Source organism: Poecilia reticulata, linkage group LG6 (genome assembly GCF_000633615.1).
Source record: "Poecilia reticulata strain Guanapo linkage group LG6, Guppy_female_1.0+MT, whole genome shotgun sequence".
In the NCBI taxonomy this organism is placed as follows: Eukaryota; Metazoa; Chordata; class Actinopteri; order Cyprinodontiformes; family Poeciliidae; genus Poecilia; species Poecilia reticulata.
Genome location: NC_024336.1, coordinates 22,884,830 through 22,903,910, shown reverse-complemented (window position 1 = coordinate 22,903,910; position 19,081 = coordinate 22,884,830). Strand labels below are relative to the sequence as shown.

The 19,081-nt window shown below is 38.7% G+C and overlaps 1 protein-coding gene across 3 annotated transcripts in view; it reads right to left on the bottom strand.

The window, feature by feature from the left end:
• The window catches only part of mctp2a (multiple C2 domains, transmembrane 2a), a 45,871-nt gene extending 28,326 nt beyond the window's left edge, over window positions 1–17,545 (bottom strand). The window contains exons 1-17 of one of the 3 annotated variants that reach the window (XM_008412368.1): window positions 17,462–17,545; window positions 14,607–15,557; window positions 13,164–13,223; window positions 12,966–13,077; window positions 10,764–10,906; window positions 10,551–10,627; window positions 10,324–10,438; window positions 10,219–10,239; window positions 6,402–6,578; window positions 5,550–5,680; window positions 3,365–3,551; window positions 3,188–3,281; window positions 2,995–3,097; window positions 2,811–2,913; window positions 2,601–2,702; window positions 498–572; window positions 123–242 (exon numbers count right to left, since the gene is read on the bottom strand). In XM_008412368.1, coding sequence (XP_008410590.1) covers window positions 123–242; window positions 498–572; window positions 2,601–2,702; window positions 2,811–2,913; window positions 2,995–3,097; window positions 3,188–3,281; window positions 3,365–3,551; window positions 5,550–5,680; window positions 6,402–6,578; window positions 10,219–10,239; window positions 10,324–10,438; window positions 10,551–10,627; window positions 10,764–10,906; window positions 12,966–13,077; window positions 13,164–13,223; window positions 14,607–15,545 — 2,559 coding nt within the window. In that variant the 5' untranslated portion in view covers window positions 15,546–15,557; window positions 17,462–17,545. Of the gene's footprint in view, window positions 1–122; window positions 243–497; window positions 573–2,600; window positions 2,703–2,810; window positions 2,914–2,994; window positions 3,098–3,187; window positions 3,282–3,364; window positions 3,552–5,549; window positions 5,681–6,401; window positions 6,579–10,218; window positions 10,240–10,323; window positions 10,439–10,550; window positions 10,628–10,763; window positions 10,907–12,965; window positions 13,078–13,163; window positions 13,224–14,606; window positions 15,558–16,066; window positions 16,146–17,461 lie in introns of those variants that run through there. The other 2 variants (XM_008412370.1, XM_008412369.1) reach the window with 2 other exon arrangements.
• Window positions 17,546–19,081: the final 1,536 nt, after the last annotated feature.

The window sequence follows — 19,081 nt, the reverse complement described above, 5'->3', positions numbered from 1 at the left end:
AAAGATTTGCCTCGACATCTCATTCGCATGAAAAGAGTTAACGGCGATCTGCAGTGAAACGGGACAAAACTTGCTCGCCCCAAGGCTCAAAGAGAGTTCATTAACATAAGGCAATGACTTACCAGAAAGGCCATTAGACTCCGTTGTCTGCTCTCCCACTGAAAACAGCTTTTAATGTACTGTAACGTGTACAGAACTGCTGTGCTGATTTTTCGAACTCGATATATATTCCTGGCCAGGATCTGGAAGAAAATAATTTGAAGAAAACAACAGTTAGAATCATTTGTTTCTGGACATAAAGTCCATGGGTTTGAATTGCGGTTAAATCAGCTGCATTGATCGAAGACAATTAAACAAGTTAGTTTGATAATCACTTATAAAAATTCCTCCTAAATATCTGGGAGTTGGAATGTGACTGTGTTGCCTATTTTTTTGCCTAATTTGTTAATAATAATAGTGAAAAAAAAAGAAAAAAAAAGAAGAAACTGGGAGATCACCTTCTTGTTGAACTTTGGATCTTCCTCAGTGAATTTTGCCTCCTTTTTTTGGAAGGTTTTGACCCCAGCTCTGACCTGGGACCAGAATAAAAATGAATACATTAGATTACCACATTTTCTTAGTGTATTGCTGTATATATTATTGAAATCTCAAACAAGGAAAAGGTTATTATGACAAAAAATATAAATACCGCAATTTTCTAGAGACACAGTACTTCGACAATGTTTTAAAACAATTAACACTTTGCAATTACTTGTTTCAAATAGTTTTTTTTACTGCTGTATATGCATACATAGAGGACAATGCAACTAAGAATACGCTCCTCAAATGTGAATTTTAACTAACTAAACTGTCTTCTGAAAATGGCCTACCAGGATAGATATAGTCAAAGCAAATTGTTTCCTCACCAGCAGAGTGCAATACATGTTCAAAAATATTTTAAAAGCAAAAGAAATCTTTAATTTTTTCTAGAGAACAAGATATTAAAGTTTTTCATACATGTGAGAATTAAAAAAATGGTTTACATTAATACTAATTATTGAAGTTAAACAATAATTTTAGAAATCTAGAAAGCTGCCACAAGTTATATCGATAACTATAATTTAAGTATGGAGTGTTGATTGTGTTAGTGTTTAATTCTGAAAGTACTTTAATTTTATATTTACAATTATCACTAAAAGCATAGTTTTCTAACTTAACTCATGCTCTTTGACACCCAAAGGAAAAAGTTCTTACATTATGATACAACTGTTTTTGGAACAAACCAGAAGCAAGAAAGAGTTGGTCCATTTTTGTGATAAGAGTTTATGTGAAATTATTGCAAGGTTGAAGGTTTTTTTTTTCTTTTTCTCCCATCTACTGTGGAGTTTAACCCAGTAGGTTAATTTAAGTGGCCCTTTGTGTTAGCAACTGGTTCAGCAGTAATCCAAAATGTGGCCATTCAGACATCAAATTCCCTGTGCCAGAAGGAAAAGCACTACCTTTCATCCCTAAAGTGATTGAACACCTGTTTGTACCAAGACTCAACAGTCAAAGCTGAGAAAACGGTGTTGGAACAACACATCCACACACATGCCTGCGGATTCCATGAAGTGAAAAGGCAACAAATCGGACTTCCAAGTAAGGTGGTCCGTTCTTTTTATTTCTAGCTGCTGTCTGTGTGTGTTGAGGTGTCCCCGAGACTTTTGATTTCACTTTCCTTTCACTGTAACACCTTGGATTTAAGTTTTAGAATCCACAATTGGACTATAAATCAGTCTTCCTTTCAGCTTCCAAAATACCAACAAACTAATGGTAATTTTAGATTATTCATCAGACACACTGTAAGTAGGGTGCAATGTAGAGTTTGCTAGCTGTTGCTTTCTGGCTGTTTTGTTTCTTATGTTTAGGTTAGCAGTGGGGGTAGATTTGTTTTGCTAATAAGTCTTTTCTCAAATTTCTTTTTTTGCACTGAAAAACAGATACGTTCTAAATCGAGACAGATACACAGCAGTCGTCCTGTGCCCCCCTAGTGTGATCAAGATCCCTTGAAAGAAAATGCATTACCTTATCAGACTGATTTTGGATTAAGTATAAGGTGGTTAATTAGTCTGCTGTGTAGCCAACCTGTAATTCCTCCCAACCAAACATGTTGCTCATAATTTGCTAACTGTAGTTTTTATATATATATATATATATATATATATATATATATATATATATATATAAAAAGAATTGCATATTAAGAGTAATGGACAACATTTCTGCATGATTACTGTCTGCACTTTTTGCCATCAGAAATATTTCCAAACAACAAAGCTGCCTCTCATAAGCCAGAAAAAATAAAAACTTATCCAGTCGCTTGTTTAAAGTGTTTGCCCTCTTTCAGTCAGCTGAGCAGCACTGCGCAGAAGCAAATGGCAAAGGGCCAGTACTGCCTTACACTACATTCATTACAGTTAGAGAAAACTCTGGTCACTCCAGGACTTTCTCTTGAATTTGATTAAATTAAAAATACTTTAAGGAACAGACCATTTAAAACCATATCCTCTAAAAACCGAGGGATACCTTTCATAAGGGTTACTGATTCATGCCATGTCAAACACATTCAATTTGTTCCTCACTTTGTTATAGATGACCTCTAGCACCAGTGTGATGGTCCCTTTGGAAGTTCTTTCAAGGCATTCTTTCTTCAAGAACAGACACATCAGCTGACCACTCTCAACCTTTCAGAATTTACAAATAGAGTTAATGTGTATACATTTTTTATCTGAGACTGTATTTATATTTAGTATTTATATTTAGTGTTTTATGTAAAAAATTCACAAACTTACTGTCAGTAAAGGGATAGCTGCTTTTCCCAAAAAGTTTGGGGATTTGTCACCATTTTCGTCAAAGACAGTCACCTCCACAACATCATGAATGTCCTTTATTGGGCTTGAGAAAAACACACACACACACCTTTAATATAGTAACAAAAATGCAAGGTGATAGTATCTATTTGAAAAGTTTTCTTACAATGTAAAGATTGCGTTCCAGTCTGGATTGACGCTCCTGTTAACAGTGTGAGTTTGAAGTTTGCAGTTTCCAAGCTCAACAACCACAAAAGGGTTGCTTTTTCCTGCAAATGGTAAAATATGTTTTATTGTCTAAGGCAAAGAAGAGGCAATTAATATGAGGACAGCAGATGAAAAAGTACATGGGTTTTTACCGTTGATGTCTGTGGCTGGAAGATCGTTTGCTTTTACCACGCTGATCTGAAGGAAACCGACGTCTTGTAAACACTTGTGAGAGTTTTTCAAACTCTGAAACAAACAAATTGGAATTGAAAAGTAAATGGTGACTAGAAAAAGGCCAACATTTTAGTGGTCTTGATATTGCTACGTACAAGTCTTTCCACCACTGCGTCTTTCTCATCTTGATTCTCGAAGGTGGGGTTTTCAGTGTCAGAGACGGAGACGCCCCAGCAGGGTCTCAGTGTGACCAGAAAGACCAGCTTGCCTTTTCCGGGGTTCAACACATAATTGTAATCCATTCTTTCATTTAATGGAAGCTTCAATACGTCAATCTCATACCTGAAACACAACAAGGTTTATGTCAGTTTTACAGTTGTCTAATCCAGTGGTCCCCAACGTTTTTATTACAGCGGACCGGTCAAGACTTAGAAAACTTTTGCTGCAGCCCGGGAGGGGAGGCAGGCGGCGTTGGTGTTCCCGGTGGTGTTTTTATCGCAACCTGTGGGGTTTTTCCTGTCTGGGAATGAGAATACGACCTGCTGAATGTGACAGGTAGCCTATCAAAAAGCGTGGTGACGTAAGAACAGAGGGGAATCCCAAACAGCTGACATATTGCGCAACTGAGTCCGGTGGATATCGGAGATGATATGTGGAAATTTTTATTATTAAATCTAAAGGTCATTATTATGTTTATTCAGTTAAAAATGTTAACTATGAAAAAACATATTCACCTCCAAATCATAGTGCAGCAAATAGAGCGGCTGCGCACGTCGTCTTTTATACAGCGCCTTTTCTTTTTGTTACATCTTTTATCTCTTAAAATGAGTCCACAAACTATCACTATTGCTTCTACATCGTCATCCGTGTTTGGTTATTCTAAATTCCCGTATGCTATGTTGGGGGTTTTACTGGATTATCCTCTGGAATCGGGATGTTCATGACTGGAATCAGTTCGTGCTGCTCCTGCCTTGGACACATGAACCGATCGAACCTGTTGTACTTTTATCAGCTCTGTGGTCACAGAGGTTTGGAGAATCGGCCGACATTCTTAAATCTTTCCGTCTAAACCAGACTTAAGACTCACAAGCTCTACTCCTCTTCTCTCGACCACTGCCCAAACGCTCTGACTCTGGTCGCTATGGTAACGTTTATATATCCCTTCAAACTAAGATACAGATGTGCTACAAAAACGAACATTTTACTTTCGTGAAACTTGTAACTCACAATACTGACTAACGGGAGCCCTGAGCTTGTTTCTCTGCGACAAGTGACCCATCTGGGAGTGATGATGGGAGACAATAACACCCGAAGTGTTGCTTATATCCACAGCCTGCTTGGTCTCTACGAGGCGAAGCAGCTTGAAGCTTCATTGCCTCTTTAGCAGCCGGTCGCCGCATGTTACGCAGAGCGGGCTTGTAACGTGGGACTCACCTACCGGTCCGGGATAAATCCATTCTCCTGTCTCTTCTCTAGGCCTTTTCCCCTTCGCAAAGAAACTTTCCAAAGACATCTGATCTGTTTCTTACTCATTTCGCTGCTTGTGGCCTCAGTGTTGGCGCGCAAGTAACCAAGAGAATCCGGTTAAAGGATTTTCAAAATAAAAGATCCTCCAGACTCAAATAATACATAAAACAGACATATTTCACTATTTCTTGCGCGGCCCGGTTCCAATTGGTCCACGGACCAGTACCGGTCCACCGACCGGGGATTGGGGACCGCTGGTCTAATTGACAATTTTTTATACCGTTTTCACACCGTTATGATTACATTTAAAACAAATGAGTCACAAAAATATAATAAAATGTTTATTGTATAATACCACCATCTTTTTCAGCTATAAGTATAAAATAGGAACTTAATACGAAATTAAGTGCAATTTAAGATCCATTTTGGAATCTGGCTATATTATGGACTTTATAAGAGCAAAAAAAAAAAAATAACAAATATTTGTTATATAATAGTGTCAATAATTTTTAAAATAAATACGTGATAGACAAAAAACGAGCTGAAATCACGGCAAAAAGTTAGTGAAGAATTATGTTTGGAATACTAAGCCAAGGTAACAATGCAATGGTCACCAAACACAAATATAATGACTTTAAAAGTTGCAGCAGAAACTTTATTTCAAATAATTAGTGATTTGTGCTGTGAAGAGGTCAGGTTTGTCTGAGTGCAGTAGCTAGTAGACCTAGCAAACCACATTTTTGAGATTTGTAGGTTTTATGTCTTGAAAATATAATGATATGCATTTTGGTTTTAAGAGCCTGCAGAGACTGAACAAAATTCTGTAGACAGCAAATGAGGGAAAGTTACCAGTTTCAACAAGTAAATACTCACGCCCCCCATGATTCTGCACCCTTCCGCCCTCTCTTTGCGTACACCTCCACCTGTAAAGGCTCCAGGACGTCGTCAAATTTATTGAAGTCAAACTGCTCTCTCCATTGGGGATTTGGTTGAATGCAAAGGTTCTAGAAAATGGTAAGACACAGTTTTAGCTAATATACAATAACACAAAAACACAGACGTATGCTTAATGGGATGACAGGTTTATCACATCAAGTTATCTCTTTTCTGACACAGGGATAAAGTCTTTGTTCAGCCTGATCCGAATGAAGCAGGAGACGGGGGGAAAAAAAAGAAAAAAAAAGAGAGGTGTGCTGTGTTGCATGTATGTGTATCGAGTTGTGTGCGCTTGTACGGGTACACCTCGGTTGCCACTCTGGGATTGTAAACACTGACAGCTTCCAATTAGAATCAGCTTTGTTCAACAAACAAACAAGCAGAGAGGAAAGCAGAGTGGTTTACAAAGAAATGACACGACAACACGAGACAAGTGCACCGTAGAATCATCGGGGGGGTAGGCCAACAAATACAGGTAAGACGAATAGGGCATGCTGGGTATGTAAATGAAGGCAATGAAGCCCAGCACTTTGCAGCACAGTGAGAAACGAGTGGCAGCCCTGCCTGGTCTAATGAGCTGCCTCTGCCATGGCCCAGTAAGCCAAGGTGCAGGTGAGTCACTGACGGGCACCTGCTGGGAGAAAGAAGCTGGGAAGTGGAGAGATAGCAGCTGGAAGAAAAGTAAACCGGAAAGGCTAAGAAAGCAAAAGGAAAAGGGGGAGTAGATGTGGGGAGAAAAAACAAAATGATATACACAAACAAAAACAAAAAAACGCAAAAAAGGCCAACCTTGCTTTTGTATTTTTGATCCCCAAGGCGGAAGCGGACGTAGACGTCACCATGACCATGCTGTGGCATGTATTGTCCCTCCACCAGGGTGACCTGGAGTATGCCTGTCCACATCTGGCTCTTCAGCTGATATTTTGATGGGTCATTAGTCCGTGGAGTTTGGAACTGGTTCTGCTGCTGTAGAACAAAAGAAGAACATGGTGTACAGAGCCTCAAAGTAAATATCTATTTGCAGTACAATCTTACTCTGGTAAGATTGTACTGCTTACTCTTACCAGACTAAGCAAAATCCAAATTTTAATCTAAGAAAATGTATTCACTGTAGAAAAAAGGAGTGACAATTTAGGTTTAGTAACATCAAACCAAAGAATTAACTCTTGCGTTAAGTAACTTGAAAGAAATTTGCAAAGTAGACATGCTTTATTGAAAGTTTCATACTACAAAACAAGAAAGCATGCTGGTGCTTCACCTTTTAGTAATCAAGAGAAAAACAAGTACAATCGTACAGTGGCCAAAATGGGAATATTTAATAATCCTTATCTTAAATTAAAATAGCAATCACTAATTTACTACAAAGTTAATTTCTTGCAATTTATTAACTGGTTTTTACTTTTCATTTAGTCCGAAATAAAACATCAAGAACAAATGTGAGGGTTGAAATGTGAGCCGAGAGAATTAAAAGACCTAAAAGAAACCATATTTAATGACATTTTAAAAATTCTAGCATATCCAAAACATATAAGCTCGCAGATTCATTAGCCTTTAAGAATGCTTTTTTGAAGGTCCATATATATCAGAGTGAGGAAGATAGCACAGAAAGTTAAAACTTCAAAGCTCGTCTTGGCCTCCTCAAGACTTAGGAAACAATATCAATACGGTGATGGTGGGAGCGCTGCCACAAGTCATTTTCCACCAACCATCACAAAAATTAAACATTTGGAGTTTTCTATGTGCAGCCTGAACTTTAACTGGAAATGTATGCATTAAGATTGAAATTTCTCACTCTCTCTGTGGATTTGGCATGTCACTGAGGAAGAATATATAGAAAAGCCCCTCATTACCCAAGTAAGGTAAGATGATCTGTGGTACTGTGACCACCTTTCCCTTGCTAGCCTTCTTAGAAAGTGTGGCATCATCAATTATTTGAAATAGCAGAAGATTTTAAATAAATATTTAGTGACCTCTGCAACAAAGCCAAAAATTGGTTTTAATTTAGTTTCTCAGCAGGATTGTGATCCAAATCGATTGACCAAGAAGACAGAAATGGTTCACCGGTAGCAAAAATCATCTACCATGGCCATCACAGCTTACTGTAAGGTTTTATGCATCATTATAAAATGTACTAACAAATTTGTATGTGCCTGTACATAGTTAGAGCTTATTTATTTATTTTAATAATGATACTTCCTCAGGTTAACACTTTATTGTGTTAACTTCCTGCATGAAAGTAGGACAAAGGTTTACATTATACAGAGCTATCTCTATTGAAGCACATTAGCACATCTTTACTGACAAGCAAGGCATACACCATGGAGGTTTCCAGGAAAGGCAGGAAGAGAGGACCGTCAGCGAACAGCCAGATGTCCCTGGCTGTGACAGTCCCACTCATCACTGGCTCCCAGACTGAGTGTGGGGAGGCAGGACACTTGGCATACTGCAGCAGAGACAGCAGGCAGCAGTGAGTAATGATGCTAACCATACAGCTCTCTCATCAGCAAATTATGCATACATGCAGTATGTATGGCCGGCGTCAGAGTTTACTGCACATTGGCCAATATATCCGGTCTTAATTTAACAACAGGGTCCCTATATACTTTCTCATGTCAAAATTTCAACTTTTTTAGATTCAGCTTTCTGGAGCTCTCGGCTCACAGATTCACTCTGAATTTAAGACACATTTTTGCAGAAATATAAGACCTTAAATTTGGAATTGGCAAAAAACACAACTGCATATGGACAAATGGAACCTTGATTCAAGCACTATTTTTCTCAAGTGCTGCTTTAAAACTAAATAGTAGTTTTCATACTTAAGATAAGAAGATAAAGGAAATAAAAAATAATAATAACAGCAAACTCTCCACTTGTGCTATGTGCCACAGAGGAAGTAGAGAGGAAAGGAGGCCTTGATATGTTTCCATGTTGGAGTTCCCGTGAGGCCGTGCGGTGATAGGCCAGGGCTGTAAAAACAAACAGCACAGAGGTTGTGTAGAGCTGACTGTAATTAAAGAGCAGGAGCGTAATCTGCTCTAGCCTCTTTGATTGCCTCGCTCCTTCGGCTGCCCCGGCGACGGCGCTTCAAACGGCCTTGCTGCAACTCCCCCTGCCACTCGGGAGGCCCCTCCTCTTCGCTAGAGGGTCATAACCCACATTGCCACCCAATCCAGAGGGGATCAAAGCATATCTCAGAGACCTGAATTAACATGGAATACCACAGCACAGCCCTATAAATATCAGCCCCTTCAAAAGAAGAGGAACAAGAGGGAGTAGAGGGAGCGATATAAAACAGGCCTCAGCCAAGTCATCCCAAGTGTTTATCTTGGACACATTTCTATCTCAGCGGCCAATAAAACAATTCCACTTAACTGTAAGTGGCCCCTAAAGAGAATCTATTCCTGGTCCTAAAAGGGCTGCACGATTGCTTCCATATGGTGGGACAGCATGGGGACAAGCATGATGAGCTCAGACCCAGGTCCATTTGGCTGGTACCTCAGCACTGTCCATCCACAGCTGTGATATTACATTCTAACATCTGGGTTATTGCCCACCATGCCTGGGAATTATCAGCCCTACCGATCTAAGGCATCCCACATTGGCAACATGCCTTGAACAGCCCGAGCCCACCACCACCCACCCTTCGCTTTTCCGCTTCTCCCACACGCCCCCTCCTGTTTGAAACACTATCACACAGCAGAGTTTTACTCAGGCACTTGCCATTCCCAGTCTCTGTGGTGGTATCACAGAGGGAGAAAATGATGTACCAACGTAGGGGGAGCTGAGCAGAAAGACCACGATAGGTGTTAAATGCAATAAGATACTGTACGTTTCTCAAAAACAAATCAGGGGGAAAAAAACTGCATTGCTACATTGTTAAATTAGCAGTCTGATTTAAACGGGTAGAACGTTGTGTATAGTCCCACTGCGCATCTCTGCCCCCCTTTGAGCATCTTTAACCATCTGCAGCGGATAACCTACAACATTGAAGGAAAATGGCATTCATTTCTTTGTCATCTCATTTCAAATTGAGATTGTCTGCTGGACCATCAAGAGACTGAACAGTGGCAGATGTAGTGACAGCATAGGTGTGAAGATAAACCCACTCGCTGCAGAGTGAGTCCCAAGCAGCAACCCTCCAATTTCACTCTGAATCTAATTACAGTAGCGGTGTATTGAAAACCACTTGAGGGGGAAATGAAACTTTGTTTACTGCTAAACAAAATACTCCTATGGAATATTTAGCAAAAAATCCCAGTGACAGATTTAAGGTGTAATATTTTGATTCTGAAATGAACGAGATTTTGCCACAGTTTTTAATTGCTTAAATACCATATAATCATGGCTTAAAGGTTAATTAAACATCTTACGAATATATGTACATTTATATTGGCTGTGGTGAAACAAGGTTACACACAAAAGCCAGGGTCCATAACATACTCATAATTCTTTGTCTTGCCATTTCACAGTGAGCTACTGCCCCCTAGTGCTCTTGTGGGTAAGAACTTCCCAATAAAAGAAAAGCTTTATTTGAAGAATGCTACAGTAATCATACTCAGGACATTTTTAATATAAAAGAAAATGTGGGAAGTATGAAAGTAGTTACCTTCTTTTTTGGCAGAAATCTCTAAAATAATAAAAGAAAGGCATTCATTAGTACATATAATAAAATTTAATCTGCAAACATTTTAAATACCAGACTTATTCATACATTGCCTCTTTTCACTGTCGCATCTCGGAAATTCAAGCGGACTTCGAGGACAATAACTCCCATGTCATCTTCTTTGCTCTTAGGGTCCTCAAGATGCAACTCCAGTTCATGTGTTCTGGAGAACGACAGATTTAAAACCATAATTCACTTAAGATATTATATATGTATTTTTTTTGCTTTGAGTTAAATCATGAAATTCACATGAAATGCATCGATCAAGCACTCACTTGTGCAACTCAAGGTTTTTCAGAGAAATAGTGCTTGAACCCATGAAGTCATCAGCTGTGAGATTTTTATCATAGACCTGCAAATATGTTATAATCTATTTAATGCATCTCATAAAAAAATTAATGTTTTGAGTTTGAATTGCATTGAGTTAATAATGGCTACTATTGAAACTCTGCGCATGTGTTTAAGCAAAAAAAATTAAAAATGCCTACCCGAAGTTCCACATCATGGTGTCTGTCTCGAAGAGGATGAGAGAAGGATTCGTTCCATCGTGGATTCAGGTCTTTGTAAACCACTTTGCTTTTATAGAATTGCTTCCCTTCAAGTTTGAACTTCACATATGGATCACTTGAACCTTAAATTAATTACATAAAAAAAATTATCCCCACACTGAGAAATGGATGTGCAACTTTCATATAATATTAGAAGGAATATTTTTATGCAAACATTTTCAGAGTGTATTTTTGCCATGCATATGCACTATGTCTAGGACAATACACACCCTTCCCCCACGACAATTATGTGAGGTACTGTCATTTGGGGGCAGGACGTGCACACCACACATGGCGAAACCAGGAAAGTAGCCGTTTAATTGTCAAAAGAGTAGAAACACTCGCCAGCATGAGGCGACCAGAAACCCAAAATCTAGAAGCAACCAGTGTTAATCTCCCAAGCCTGTTAAGAAAGTCCGTCTGGGAGCGAGGTGGGGGTATCGGACTTCTTTGTTTCTGCAATTGCACGCAGATTGGCCAAAAAAATGAAAGCCAGCCCCATGCCTTCATTTGTATAGAGGGGGAATAAAGGGGTGCTTGAGAGAGCCTGCGGGGAGGCTTGAATCACATGACAAAGGCCCTGTGGGGATGGGCTGTCAGGCCTGTCAGCTCCCCACTCCAAATGAACATCTCGCAAAGGCAGGCAGGACCCACAGCAGCTCCACCCTGCCAGCCCGTGACAGGGAAACCTCCAGGCAACTTGACAGGAGGAGAATGTGGCAGCTAGCACGGCGAAAAAGCTCTGGCATGAGTGAGAATGGTGACGATGGAAATTAATGGGGGGAAGAAAGGAAAAAGAGGGGAGAACAAAAACCCCAAGGAGTGGGGGGCTGGCGGTGTGGGTCCCTTTCAGAATATGTAATGACAATGTATGCCATTGGTGGCCCTTTGGCACAGTGCTGATTGTTGGGCAAACAGTGCAGAGGCAGGGGGCGTGTATGGGCATTGCATCATCATTGTGCCATCTTGTCACGAAGTGTAAGATCTCAACTAGCACAGGACGCTGGGCTTGGAGGGTCTCCTTTTACCCAACAGGATTAGAAAAATAAAAGAGAGAACTCCACAGCGACAGGGTTGATGGTCAACAGAAGAATAGCCTGAAACTTTCAATTGCAAACGAACTGATGTTGATGTAGCTTTGAAATGATATGGAATTAGATTTAAAACATTAAATAAATCTAACACTATCTAAAAACAAGTTTATATTTTTTTAAGAAAAGCAAGTCCTCCAAACATTCAAAATATGTCAGCAAATCGTCATGCTTGAGACCACACATCTTTTTTTATTCTTGTACTGCTGTAGTTCTGTTTTTGGCCACCAGAGGAAGCTGTTGTTTTGAAGTATAAACATTAAGCTGATCTTCTGAATGGAATCAAATGTATTGTAAGAATTCTCATCTAAGGTTTCTCTGTCAATATCCATGCTGCTATCATATGCTATCATAGCTAAAGCAGAGCTTTAAATGTAAACTCTCATGACATGTGACCTTTTTCACTAAATATCACAAATTAAATTAATAAAACAGAAAAATTATTTCCAGAATTTTATTTATTTTTTTTTACTTTTTGGTCCATTCAAAATAAATAAATGTATAAAAGCTATTCATGAAAAAATATTTTCCTTTTTAAAATCCAAGTCAATTAAAGAGGAGTTACTACAACAACTGCAGTTTTTGTTTTTGAAATACAGGTTTCCACTCTGGTATAGTCTGCTTTTTGTCATACTGGTCGAACTGCATACTTCCTAATGTTTTTTTTTTTGTTGTCGTTTTTGTGTTGTCATTCTCATAGCAAAGTTGCATTTAAGCAAAACCAGAAAACACACCCCATTCTTCCTAATCACACCAACCCTTTCCCAATGTGAAACTTTAAATTGTTTTGTGCTTAAACGTTACAAACGTATGCAGGTTTTGTTCACCTGCAATGTTTCATTAAGGCCTCACCCTTTAGCTATTACCACTGGCAACACACAATGGGCTGCATTCCTTTAACCAAAAATGGGACTGGCTTCTTTGAACAGCTCCAGCCAGCTGCATCAGCCTGCCATACTGCTGTAAGAACAGTTTCGAAATATGTACATTTCTAAAGTTTAGCAGGTTGCAGGAGAGTCCGGAACTCTTGAGGGTCATCTTGGTGACCTACCGGCACGCCTGCTTCTGATGACCAGATTCCGACCATATTTTAAGTTGATGTTTAGGAGGTACCTCTGGAACCGGGAGGTTGTCGGCGCATCGGGGCCTGACAACAAAGTGTCCTGTGGAGAAACCAAAAGTTAAACTAACTTGACTGTTCATAGAAGCTGCTTGGCATGTTTTAGTATTTTTGTATGCGACTACTCACAGTGCCTTCTGCATTGTTGTCATCAAAGTCATCACAGTATTCAAAAGTTTCTGCAGAGTTCTGAATTAGAATTATTAAAAAATATATTTTTAATTAAAAACAAACATTTCTGCATGTAGTTTTGTTCATATACAAATTCTTAGAGGTGCAGTATATAACTTTCATAAAGAATATCTTTCATACATATTTGTTAAAACTTTCTCCATGTCATGACATTTTGTTATGAAACAGATAATCTGCGAAAAGATCATTCTGTTCCTCCTCCCTGAGCTGCTATTGTCCTCTGAAGTGAAAAAAATAAAAAATCAGAGCCAGGAGGAGTGTCTTAACGCTATCAGTCAATGCTGCTAAATGTGCTAATGTTGAAGAAGCAACTCACCATTGCAGTAAAAATCTTACATAATCGGTGGTAATGCTAACTAGCCTGAGCCTGAACTTGCCTCATTTTACCTAGAAATGAGGTAAGATCTGGCACTATGCTACCTGAACCGAAATGAGGTGGGGAGGGGAGGGATGAGCAGCGCCTCACGAGATTGAGATTGACAGCAATAATCTGTCTCCCGACTCTGATTGGTTGTTTCTAGTTAGGACTGGGAGCACTGGGAGATGGCAGAGGAGTCCAATTATTTCACATATTATCTGCCTCATACCATACTATCACAATATAGTGACCGTTTCAACAAATATGTAACAAATATGTAGAGCTTTTCCTTCCTTCCTATGTAGCTTTAACTTTTATCTTAAAGCAGCAGATAAAAGTTACATATCTGCAGCTTTAAGGGCATAGAGTGTCAACAGTGCATAAGAGATTTTAATCTTTTTGTTCACATTGTAGAGAGATTTAAACCATATTGTGTAAGACTTGTAACACAGGTTTGTAACTGGTTTCGTCACTGTACTTCAGAAACGTTAAAGAGAAAAAAAGGTTGAGATTATATCCCAGCAAAACCTCAGCAGGTCATTGCAAAAAACTCAGAGGCTTTTTCATATGTCAAAGATTGACTGATGTCAAAAAAGAAAAAAAAGAAACATATTTCCAAAGTAACACAGTGAATCTACAATTCAGTTGATGAGAATGGCTTTATGCCATTTCTCATCAATTCTTCTTATGGGCAAAAAAGAAAGACATGCATGCTATTTGCTTGTTAAATCAACTATGCAAACATTCAAATAAATGTGCTCAAGCTACCATTCCAATATTAAAAACTATGCTTTTCACAAAAGATTAGGTGTTCTTAATAGTACCCCAAGTTTTTCAAAAGGAATTAATAACTGCATCCAAGTTGGAATGTCTTGGATTTGTGAATCAGAATATAAAAAACGATTTCTAGTGTGAGCTATTGTATAAATTTCACATATAAGTAAACAAGAGTTCTCTATCTTGATTTATAGTTCAATTAAAAAAAAAAAAAACAGAATATTACAAAAATCCATATTACTAACCTCCTCTAGAGACTCATCCTGGTTTTCTAAGTCCAAAACACCGTCATCCATGGACATTTCTCTATGCAGAGAGGAAGAAGACACTTGTTCAAGGTCTTCCTCATCCCAGGTCGAGGGCCATAGCATGTTAACTTGATCCTCACTGGGAGTGACACATGCAGAATACAAAGAAAAGGCATCTGCATTGTCAAATTGAGCCTCTAAGGACAGCCTATCTGTAGAGGAGTTTGGCCGGCTGGTTTGTATAGTCTGCTTTTCTAACGTCGGCTTTGTTGTCTCGAACATTACGGTTTTCTTCTCAGCGTGAAGACGTTTTTCTTCCCCCATTGAGTTCGCTCTGTTGAGGACGGCTGCAACAGCATCAGACGTCCTTCTGCGAGTATAGGGCTCTTCCTCAGGTACACTCTCCTTCTCCGCCTGGTCGCTTTCTGGCTCTTTAATGGGTTCGAATGTGAACTTTTGCATGTTTTTCTTGGGTTTTCTAAGCTCTTGTGGAGAAAAGCCTTCAATACGAACATTCTTTTTGTTCTGTGGGCTTGAGGTCTTCAAGTAAACCTCATCCTCATAGGTTGGTGGAGCACTCAATCTGTTTGATGATGGAAGATTAATGTTATGAATCCTGTCTTGAATGTCTGACACTGAGTGAGTGAGTTTCTCTGCAAAAAGCGGTCCTTCACTGACTGAACCACTAGCAACAGAATCTGTATCACTCTGACCAGGAGAGGTGCCAAAGTTGATGGTCTCAGAAGGGGTAGCCAGTGCATCAGTTTCTCCAGAGCTTGCTTCGACTTGAAGTGAGGTAAGGTCTGGCACTGATATGCTGCGCCGATTGGCCAGGTTCCTTGGCTGTTTGGCAAGCGGCTTTTTACGTGGTTTCTTGATGTTGGGTAGCTTAGTTTTTAGACGAAAATTCTCTAGAAATTTCTTTTTGCCTTCCATCTTAAGTAACACCTATCGGGAAGTAAACAAAAATGTGAAAAATAAATCTGTTTCCCTCACACACTGTTTACAAAAGAATGATATGGAGAACTACAGAGAACAAATACATTCCTAAAAGCCCCAAAACAGTGATAACAGAAGGTGTTTGTGTTATCAAAGCAAAGGTTATAGGCACATTTCAAAAGAAGACTAAAGTGTATTTGTTGTAGATTATTTACTAAAGCATATTTCAAATCTTTAAGGGTTTAGACTAGTGATGAGCAAGAAACTATATGAATTGTCAATATAGCTGCCTATCGATAATCTTCAAAATAATACTTCTACATTTCGAAGGAGTGACTGTTAAAATAAATGTACATTAGTTTCATTATTATGCATTTTCCATGTATTTTTGTGTTCCACACTATCCATAATTAGTCATACAACTGATTGTTGGAACTACTCCATTCTACCTACAAACTCAAACAGAAAAATGTGACTAGCAATTCCCATCAAATTTAGACAGAGAAAAGCTAATTTACCTGCTCAGACGTCCTCTTATACACACCTTGACAGAGATGCACTGAGTTAGTTTCCTACTATTTCGTAACTTTTGTTTCCTGCAGACATCTCAACCATTCTAACTATGATGAACAACAGGATGTGTTTCAGAAGCAAAGTCAGGTGATTGGTGGAGAAGCCATAGTGGCTGAAACCGGCACTACCAGTCACACGAGTCCTAGTTTCAGTGAATCAGAGTGCCACTGGTAAACTTGCCGAGGTCTGTCCAAGTTGTCCGTGATATACCGAGCTGCATATGACTCATGATATAGGAGATCAAAAAGTATCTGGTTGAGTAAATGGAAGCAAATGCACAAAGAGATTACACTGACACCAAAACAGTTAAATGTTTGCTCAGAGTACAGCAGTCTGTTTTGTAAGTCTGTTGATTTGTATACTTGATGGTTTATTTGCATATGAGAGCATGTCTGCTTTTAGCTGCGTATACAACACGCTTCTCTGAATTCTTTTATAGGTCCAAGTGTTTAAAAATATACTTAATGCTGTAATCTAGCCTAATTCTACAGCAGAACTGTCCAAAACAATCCCAAAATACTTCAGATTGATTCTGCAACATGACTGAGGCATATGAAATGTCAGAGCTCATCTTGCACTCTGTTTCACACAGACTCATATTTGTTTGCTGAGGAACACAGTTAGCCTAAGCTCCTTAAAACTGAGCATTTGTGTTTGTTAGGTATAAACTTTAGCTCTGTGTCCACACAGAAGCTAATGCAACAGACCCACTGCTGTTTCCTCTCCCCCTCTCTGCTTGTCTCTGCTCTAACGGTGGGGACTAACATGACAGCAGATGTGTTTGATTCTGGGCAGAGACTTGTTCAATATTTGCTGATGTCTTAAGGAGATCAGGCCCACATGAAAGAGCCACAACTTGGCTTCTAGTTACAAGGCAGGTTTTGGTATCGGTACAGGGCAAGATCCCCTATGGCAGGTGGCCTCAAGGCCTGCATATCACACAAATCAAACAATCCAAAAACCTTGCTCAGTTGCTCTACACATGCACACTGGATCTCATCCAAGCCACAACACAGCTGGTCTCATGGCCAGGAAGCCAAAACATTATGCATTTTGGGGGAACATGGAAGCACACAAACAACGTGCAAGGGGAACAGGGAGGTTAGAGGGCGCACATTTGTAGCATATCATTTATTATTTGCTTAATGACTCACTAAAAGCTACTGTACATAACAAATAGCTGTCAAGTGTCGACATTTCTTGAAGTAAAGACCTTTTTTTTAATCTAATGTAAGACGTACATTTTTTTTTTTTTCGTCTTAACATTTTAAAACACCAACTCCAGCCTTCTTATAGAAAGGCTTTCACTCGTAAAAGCCTTTGAGAAACTGAATACTCACGTGTACTTTCAAGTCAGTCAAACATTTACGCAGTCCAGCATCACCTGCAAGCTAGCTACCCGTTGCTCAGGTTTCTGAAGTCATAGTTCCGTTTTTGTGGCAACACCTTTCAGGTGGCCCGGGGAGTTTGACCTTATTTTGCCGTCCTGCACGCGAAGAACGAGATCAGGTCCAATCTCCTTTGTGATTACAGATTGACTATCTATTAAAAATGCTATTAATGTTTAGCTAAAAAAAAAAAAAGATGTTGTTTATATGTTAGACCTTGAGTTGTATCATTTTTAATCTAATTTAATGTGTAAACTGCAAGTCACCGCTAGGTGGTACACTTGATCCTATTTTCACTCAGTCGTGTGACTGAAAAAAAAGTTCTTTAACTTTTTCAGAGGGAAACTCGACTGGTCCTCAAAACTTACAAAACTTGTAAAACTGCTACAGTGTCAGTTTTATTGGTTGCCATAACAAGCAACTAGTCTGGGAGGAGGAGGAAAAAAATCCATCAAGATTAAAGTTTCTTTCAGGTTTTGGTGTACAGAAACCCAGTTTAACAGTAAGATCACTGTTTAGTCATCTGAAATATGAAAAAAGGCAGATTTTAAAGTCGCGGCATAATTTACAATCCTTTCTGCATGGAGTTTGCATGTTCTCCCTATCATGTGTTTTCTGTGGATAATATGACTTTCTCCCACATTCCATAAACATCACTGAGATGAGCTGATTATTCTAAGTTGTCTATATGTATAGGTATGTGCAAGTATGTCTCTGTGAAATGTCTGAAATATATTAAATACTGTGGTAGAAATACTTTTGGCAATGAGAAATCCATCTCATTGTAATTATTAAACAGTAAAGTTAATTAACACATTGAAGCATAAGTGTTTTCTGATAAATCAGTTTTCTCTTCAAAATGTTATCTGTTGGTAAGCATATACCAATTTATACTTTTATCTCAATAAGGTACAATCAAAAAAAAAAAGTTGTCTTGCAGACAATTTCAATGGATGTAAGATCCATTTAATTTTCAAGACATTTTGTGAGAAAGCCTATTTTTGCTTCAATCAAGTAGTTGGCCTTTCACTCACTTTTGCATAACTGATGATTGGTATAATGGGAATGAAAACACAAAAATCTTGATTGTTTTTCTCTCTTTTAAGAGTGTTTCTAAGCACATACTTGAAATATAGGATTTCTGCATCTGTAGAAGTCCTTATATTCCCTTAAAACTCTCAGGAAACCTAATTTTGGGTCAAAAACACTATTCCTCAAAAACCTATGTTGGTGATGGGATGATAACATCCGAAGCGGGTGCTTTGTTACCTGTATTTAACCAGGAAGAGAAAAAAAAAACTGAGATCAAAAATAGTACCCTGGGCTGTTTTATATCCTTGTTCTTTGTGGAAAAAAAATTGTACACCCACATACATTTGATAGTTATTTTTACTATGCTAAAACATGTGACTATAATTTCCCATTCAAATTTAACCCCTTACCTAATAGTTGACTTTTTTCCCCATGAGCATAAATATAGAATTGTATGCAAAATTTAAAAGAAATGTGAATGACGACATAAACACTTTAACATCATGATATAAAATGACAGGGATTCATGCCTACATACTA